The sequence below is a fragment of the Halyomorpha halys genome, unplaced genomic scaffold, assembly GCF_000696795.3.
Source record: "Halyomorpha halys isolate HHAL.00 unplaced genomic scaffold, Hhal_1.1 Scaffold143.1, whole genome shotgun sequence".
Classification (NCBI taxonomy): domain Eukaryota; kingdom Metazoa; phylum Arthropoda; class Insecta; order Hemiptera; family Pentatomidae; genus Halyomorpha; species Halyomorpha halys.
The window spans coordinates 120,068-128,557 of record NW_027114557.1 but is presented as its reverse complement, the minus strand read 5'-3'; the positions used below and the strand labels follow the sequence as shown (position 1 = coordinate 128,557).

The 8,490-nt window shown below is 29.3% G+C and overlaps 1 protein-coding gene across 2 annotated transcripts in view; it reads right to left on the bottom strand.

Annotated features, from left to right (window-relative positions):
• The window catches only part of Shab (Shaker cognate b), a 153,754-nt gene that overhangs the window by 61,524 nt on the left and 83,740 nt on the right, over window positions 1-8,490 (bottom strand). For both annotated transcript variants that reach the window (XM_067051722.1, XM_067051723.1), the window contains exon 5: window positions 2,485-2,663. In XM_067051722.1, the coding sequence (XP_066907823.1) occupies window positions 2,485-2,663 (179 nt within the window). The remainder of the gene's footprint in view (window positions 1-2,484; window positions 2,664-8,490) is intronic.

Below are 8,490 nucleotides of genomic sequence, written 5' to 3'. Positions count from 1 at the left end.
CATATAAGGCCCACGGAGTTATGATGCATTTCCAAAGTGACTCACAAGATCACCCATGTGCCAACCCCTGTTATAAATGAATGAATTATACCATTGAAATTCATCATAGAAATCATCCCAGATATCAAGGATGAGTTAAGATGATTTTTTTAAACAACATAGCCATGTATGAAAAATAATTATCAAATCCTACTTAAACAAAAAACATTTATAAATTGCGCATTATACCCTCTTCGTTTCTCTCTCCCTCTCTTACGTATTTTTTTCTATCTCTTTAATACCTATAACTATAATTATATTTTCTTTTAGTGTTCACTATCAGTTAAAATCCTCGATAAATAAAAATGACTAATATAAATAATATAATTTATGTATTGATATAAATGAATAACTTAGAAATACAACCATCACCAAAATTATTAAATGTACTGACTTCAAGCCATTTTCATATTGTTTTCCGGTTTTCGTATCATAAAAGGGTAGTATTTCATGCTATTCTTATATATAATTTAAATAAAAAAAACAAAAGTTTATTATAATCATTATAATTTCAATGTTTTATTGACTGGATAAGCCAACAATAATATGGTGCAAAACATACTCTCAATCAAACATAAAACTAATTGTTATTGAAAATTTATCTAGAATGTGTTTTAATATATCTAAAAATACTTTCACCTGTGGTTCCACAATTATAATATAAAAATCATCATAATTAAAAAGGACATATTCCAAACCGTGCCAAATGCACAGTTTCATATTGTATTTTTCGATTTTTATTTTTTATTTTTTTAATCTATCGACTTATCTAATTATATACTTTTTTGGATTCACATAGATTAGCATATAGAGAACTAGAACAATGGTGTAAGTTATGACCCAATTATTTATTGTTTCTATATTTATATTTAAATTTAAAAAAAAGTTATTTGGATTCAATATTTATTATTATTTTATTTAGGTTTTTGGAATGTTTATTTTAAAACACCCAATATTTTTCCTCTATTTTTATAAATAGCCAAGATATGAGATTATGAAAGCTCTGATTGGTAGGAGCTTGTGCCTTTGTCAAAAAATAAAAAAAAATTCGGTCTAATAATCTCTGAAAAAATACGTGGACAGCACGATTTATTTTATTATTTAATCTTTTGATTTTACTTATCTTCGATAAAAAAATCCTAATTTTTTTTCTAGGTCGTCACCAAAGGTTCATTATACAAAATACAAATTCAAAAGAAATACTGAATTAAGGTCCTTATTTTCTATATTTTTATGATGGTTTTAGAAAATCGGTTTTTTTAACTGAGAGCTTTGATTAAAAAGGATTGTTTCTTTTATGCAAATCCATAAAACCTTGAAGACAGAATTTAGATTCCTGGAGTCCAATAATTTAGTCTTTATTTCCTAATTAAAGACATTCACAGGAGCAAACAATGAATATAAGGTCAACTTATTTTAGTGATGTAATACTTTTTTCCCAATTATTATTCCTGAAATGTTTTTCATAGAGAATTTACATATTGTGCAATGTTTGAAGAAAGTAAAAAAGTTCCATTTTCTGAAACTTTGTTTTTTTAAATTATAAAAAAAAGTTAAAATGATTTTTTTTTGTAAATTATCTCTATTTCAGTTTTTAGTTCACATTTGGTTTTGTATTTTTAGTTGTATTTAAGCTGTATTATTTAAATTAAATCATCAGAAATCATTGTAAGAATTATATGTATAGTTTTAGCTTCTAAGCCGTTGCAACCTCCAAAACGCTCGCATAATTGAAATCATAAATATTTCATTTTATGTTTAATATTTTTATAAGTTATTTTAGTAAGGAACAATGAATGTTGGAATCTTGCCAGAACATATTTGTTATATTTCGTAGTATAAATAAATACAAATCTGATTTATTAAAATTAATTATTAATTGAAAATTGATACTTTATAAACATATACTTAGGCAATATATCATATTGATATTCTTGGTTTGATTTGTATATAAAGTTTTTTTTTTTTTTATGCTCATTCTTCTAACATTTCTCAATATAAGTGAAATATGTGAATCCGAAAATATTTGTGGAAATAGTAGCACTGTTTTCCAGAAATAATAAATGAAATTCGACATTTATCGCGTAATACTCAATTAATTTTTTTGGTGATATCCGAGTGCAGAAATGGCTGTAAAGTCTCTGTTGCAAATCATATTTGACTTAGGTTTATTAAAATATTTTTTAAAATAGTGGAAACTGTATCTGTATGGTTTTTCCTTTTAAAGGATAATTTTTTTAATAAAATAAATATTTTTTTGCTAGTATGTTTTCCACCTTATTAAAGATATAGCAATATTTATGAAAAGAGGACAGATGTGATCTCCAGGATTTGAGGATTATGTCACAGAATTCCTCATTCCAGCCTGGAAATATCATTTGTCGCCTGGTATTTGAGCAAATAAAAAAAAATAATATGTAGATATTGCTGGATTGGGTTACTTACTGGAAGAGGACTAACCGGGCTGGCAGACTGCTGGGGCAGGATGGGCTGGGGGATGGCCTGTGGTGGCTCTAGGTCCAGGAGGGGGGCCCCTACTGGCCTGGGGACCACGGCCCCCACCCTGGGCACCACCTTGGGCTCCGGCTCCGTTCCGGTCACCGCCTCGCTCCCGATGTTGTGACCTGTGTAGGAGCAACATCAGGATCGGTCAATGTCTCTCCAGTCATTCATAATCATATTTCCCAATTCATAATCTGTTGTTATATATGATACGTTGAAGAGTGAGGTCCGTCATTTTTATTTACACATTTTTTTATTTTTACTTATTTATTGATATTTACAACTGCATAAAATACAATGCATTTACATAAAAAATATATCTAGTACATTTTATGTTGGATCATAATGGTGTAATACAGGTATATAGAGAAACCAGCTATTGAGAGGACTTAAATATATTTCTATATTAGAAGGTCTCGAGACCATCTTCTTTTCAGGTGCCTCGGAGGACTGTCAGGAATGGAAGAGGAAGCAAGGTTAGCAACTAGCGAGTTTAGGTGATTAGGGAGATTATTATGGAAGGATTGATATTTGATTCGGGCTAGATCGGTTACATATGGTCTTTATGGATGATTTTATTTGTAACAAAGTATAGATCATTGAGGATTCTCTGAAGGATTTTGGACTGTAAGGGTGGGATACGAGAGAAATTCGAATGTTTAATGGAGACCTAAAGCTCAACTTCGTATGTCCAGATTGGCCTTATTACAGTCATTTAGATCTGTCTTTTGTAGTGTGTTGGAAGTTTAGACCGTTTGCTTATATGTGCTGTGATAGTCGGAATCGACATGCAGCTTCCTGTCTTTTCAGTCTTGTGTGAAGATTCCAAGTTAGTCGTTCGTCCAGCTGTAGTCCAAGGTAGCAGATCTATTCTACAGGGGTAAGAGCAACATTACGACGAAGGGTAAAGGTGATTTGATGGGATTTGTTAGAATTTCTGTTATGAAAAAATAATTTTTTTATATGGAGCAATGCTGTAAAATTGGTCATAATTGAGAATCGGACCAGCAACTTTCTTTTTGTCTTTTATCTTACTCTTGAAACGTTCACTTTTATGGAGTATTGGTTTATGTTATGGTTTTATCACAACCTCTTAAGGATACGTCATAATACCAATAATAATTGGAGGGAACCTTCCTTTCCCCTCCCGCCCCATAATTTATGCTTTTATGGGATTTCGTGGATAACATAATACAGATAAACTATTAATTTATCTTTAAAATACATTTATTGAAAAAATACTCATATTAAGGAATATTGTAAAATTTTTTACTAAATAATTCAAAAACTATCCAAATTATAGTCTCAAAACATTTATTTCATTTATTCAAGTGAGGTTGTAATAAAAGTGTATAAATAGTGGTAAAAGAGAAATAATTTGACTGTGATTTTTAATGTATTTCTTGTGTGAGGTTGTAATAAAAGTGTATAAATAGTGGTAAAAGTAAATGATATGTCTCATAGTAAATTAAGTAGATTGTCCCTGAAGATGGCCGAATTGGCCGAAACGTTGGACGTGTAAATGAAATAAATGTTTTGAGACTATAATTTGGATAGTTTTTGAATTATTTAGTAAAAAATTGCCAGTCTCAAGAAAGAATTTTAAGATTATAAGTAAAATTTTTTTTAATACTGGGAACCGGCTAGGAATTGATTGAACCACAATTTTATGAGTAGTACTAATTTTTTTATATGATTTATTAATTTTAATTTAAAACTGAATTACTTGATAAAACTTAATACGCAGACTGTTAAATATGATCCCTGAACGAACTCAATGGTAAGCATTCTAAAGGCCTATGCAAGGCCTGTTCAAGACTCGATTGACACCCCCCTCTTTTTTCATGTTTTGCGAATTTGGAAATAAAGCCCAGTACGTCTTAGTTTTAGTAAATGTTTTTATTTATTTATTTTTTTTTTTGTGATGTGGATATATTAACCTTTCTAATTTAAGGACCACTTAAATGTGAGTATCAAACTTGAACTATCAAATAATTCCCTTGTCTTAAAATTTTATATGTAACTTGAGCCAATAATCATGGAGTCACAAACTGCCTTTTCTAGAAATACTCCACAACCCTTTGTTACTACTACTCACACATATTTTATTTTTTTTAATTTTTATTTATTGCTATTTACAACTGTACATTATAATACATTTAGTAAATCTGAACTAAGTTAAATTGGAGTGTTACAGGCGTGTAGAGAAACTACCCATTGGTAGCACTCTAATGACATTTTACATTAGCTGGTCTCGTGCCATCTTCTTTTCAGGCGCCTCGGAGGATTGTCAGGAATGGAAGAGGATGCAAGGTTAGAAACTAGGGTGTTTGAGTGGTTAGAGAGTGCGGTCACACATTATTGGACATTTCTCTCCTTTCTATAAATCTCCAAACCGGTATCCTGAATTTTTACATCCTTTCATGTATCCCCATCCTCAGTCTGATTTCTGCACGTACCCATCTCTAAACCTGTTCATTCATAATTTTATCCGTAACCACTATACTAAGCTAAGCAATTACTTCTTAGAGAGAAGCATATTTAAAATTTTTTTAAAAAGTTATTTAATGATATTTACAACTGTATTTACATAAAAATATATCCAGTAAAATTGATGTAAGATCATAACGATAAGATGCAGGAGTGTATAGAAACTACCCATTGGTAGCACTCTAATATTTATTAATACTATTATTTTTTTATTTTATTTTTTTAAACTTATTTATCCATTCAAGTGCTTCTTGTAACCGGCTTTTTATTATATTTTCCTTTGAATCTATGTGTTAGTCTTACTCTCGTAAAATGTATCTATTTGTTTGTTTTTGGTAAACTGATCTACTGCTGTGACTATGAATGATGGTCTGATCTCACATTGCCGTCTAATATTGAATTTGTTTAGCGGATGTGCATTTACATCATTCCAACGCATAAAAAAATTGTTTCTGGTATTTGGTGATATTCGCTTTCAAAAAGTGTCAGATAAAAAAATTAACTAATATAAAATCGTTTTTTTTCTTTTTAATAATTTATTTTTTGTTATTTACAACTGTATAAAAATATATATAACAAATAATTTTGTTGTTAGTGATAAAATGACTTGATAAAAACATGCGGAAAATCTACCGATTTAAATAACTTTAAAATAACATTTCTAGAAGAGAAGATCTCGAGGCCATCTTCTTTTCAGATGTTTAGGAGGATTATCACATAATGAAGAAGAAGGCACGTTAGAAACAAGTGGCTTTGGGAGGTTGGGAAATTTATCATTGAAGGATTGATATCTAGTTCTGGCCAAATCGGCAACATATGGGACATTGGATGGATGACTTGATTGACACATTGTGACCAAGAGAGGAACACTAAGGATGTAACGAAAGGCTTTGGACTGTAAGGATTGGGTTCCGGGTGGAGCCCAAAGCTTAAATCCCTAAATCCAGATTAGGACTTATTATAGTCATATAGATCAGTCTTTTGTAATAAATTGGAAGTTTAGATAATTTGTCTAGTAAATGTTGTAATAGTAGGAATCGACAGGAATAAATGGGGATACTGTGAGGTCGTGGGTTTACGGCAATGGGTAAATGTGATTTATTTTAATCCTCCATTTTTGGCATCATTCTTCAATAATCGTTTTAAAATCAGTTTTTCTAAGATATTCCTTCATTAAAAATACTTCTTTCCATTAGAAATTCGAGAGTTAAGTGCGCGATAATTAATTAAAAATTTGTATAGGTCTATAATTGTACCACTCATAATTTTTTAATGAAGTGAGCATTAAATTTGAGCTGACCTAATAATGTCTTTTTTTTTTTAGATTTCTTAGGATTTTTTTTAAGAATTCAAACCGTGACTTAATATTGTAATGCAGCACAAACTATTACAGTCAGTGCCTTTGGAATGATTTTAATATTTCAGTAGTATACATTTTTTATGAAAACTAACAAAATAAAAAATAAAAGTTAGATTGCATCCAATTGGATTTAAATATATAAAATTGTTGATCAATAATTTTTAAAAAAATTCATAAATGTATGAGATGTTCATTCGAGAGATGAGCGTTGTTTGAGAAATATTTCATTCGAGAGACGAGGGTGGTTTGTTTCGGAAGTTGTTTACAGGCCGATTTGAACCCGATATCTCTGAGGAATCAATACACATTAGGCATGCAAACAGCTGTATCCATTCCCGCTGTGCATGTGTAGAGAACACGGAATAGTGAACTTGGCACATTGGTGTACCAATATTATTGACTGCTTCCTACTTTGGGCTCTAGCAGGCTGTGGCGTGTTAATGTTCTCAACGTTTTAAAACAACACGAAGATGTATTACGAAAACGTTGTTGCGTGAAAAAGTTTCAAAGAAAAATATTTAACCTATTAAGATTCAAGAAGTGAAACTTTCGTTTTCTAAATGAAAAAAGTAACACGAAACAAAATGTAATTGTAAAAAGATTTAGAATAATTTTTTGTCAAATAATCAACGAGTATTGGACGATGTACGACACTCTAAGAAAAAAAAAAAATCGTAAAGGGTCAGGAGAGTAGTACTTTGTAGGGAATAACTGTTACTATCTTCTTTTTTTCTTATTTATTTAGGAATATATTTTTTTATTTTTGTATCAGTATTGTAATTTCAATAAGCTTCCTATAAAAACTGAAAAAGACAAACTGAAAACACCTGTAATTGAGAATAAAAAACAAAACAAAACCAAGTATTAATTTCTCGTGGCTCCAGTTTATGTTTGCTCATGAAAATATTTTGTATGTCACTTTATATTTATGAAAATGTTTTTGTCAGTTATTTATTTATTAATAAATATATATTTTGTAATAAATGATACATACCTTTACACCTTATATATATATTTAAATCATTTCAATTTCAACAGACCTCACTCTTCAACGTAATAAAAAATAAAATAAAACTCCACAAATGTGCATTAGTAGTACGTGACATTAGTATAAATTTTTATTTTATGTACAGAATCTAATAAAGCATATCATATTTATAAAGCATTTTATATAAATTTCAATTTAAAACATTTCAACAAAAAATTTGACAATTTATTTTTTTTTTAATATTAATTTTGGTAAAAATGCAGGAGTTGTAAAAAGAAATATTTAATGATTTAATTGAAAACTATAATGAACGAAAACAATTGAAGGAAACAATTTATTTTTTCTTTATGTTTTTTATATATTGATATTCGGAAGTTCAAAAAATTATAGGAGAATAAGGAATTATAGATTGGTTGCCTGAAGGAAAACTTGGTTGATTTTAGCATGAATAAAAAAAAGGTATATATATGTTTCATGGTATTTCTTTGATTGTATAGTGCCTAGGTTTGTAAATATTGTTTCTTACCAAATAAATGACTCATCTATTTCTTATTCATAAAATCTTTAGCGTGACATGCTTTAACCTAAAACTATTTCCTATAAATAGACGTTTATAAAATAATTAATCGTTTTTATCCGAAATCGATAATGTTCATTAATAGTGAATTTCTCTTTCTCTGCTTCTGTCAAAGACTAGCATTGAAGAAAAAGATAAACTTAGTTACCATTATAAATTTGATAATTAAATATTTTATTTTAAATAATATTTTTGACGATGAGAAGATAGTTGACCATGGATAATGCATACGGGGAGAAGATGATTTGGGGAGCGGTTAGTGAAGAACACGAATCAGTTAAAAAACGTATTTAATAGTGCCAACGTTTCGGTCAGAATCTCTATCCTCCATCATGGCTAAGAAAAAAAAACAAGATAAAAACCGATGAATAAAAGGATATATAGGGAATTCAGGAAAGTAACTAACATTATACATTATACATTTATACAGTGTTAACAGACATGAATAGTTCAAGTGTTATAAGAAGATAAAGGCTATATGAGATGGGTAATATTAAAATTCAGTAAGTAAAAGAACAATTAATGATATATATA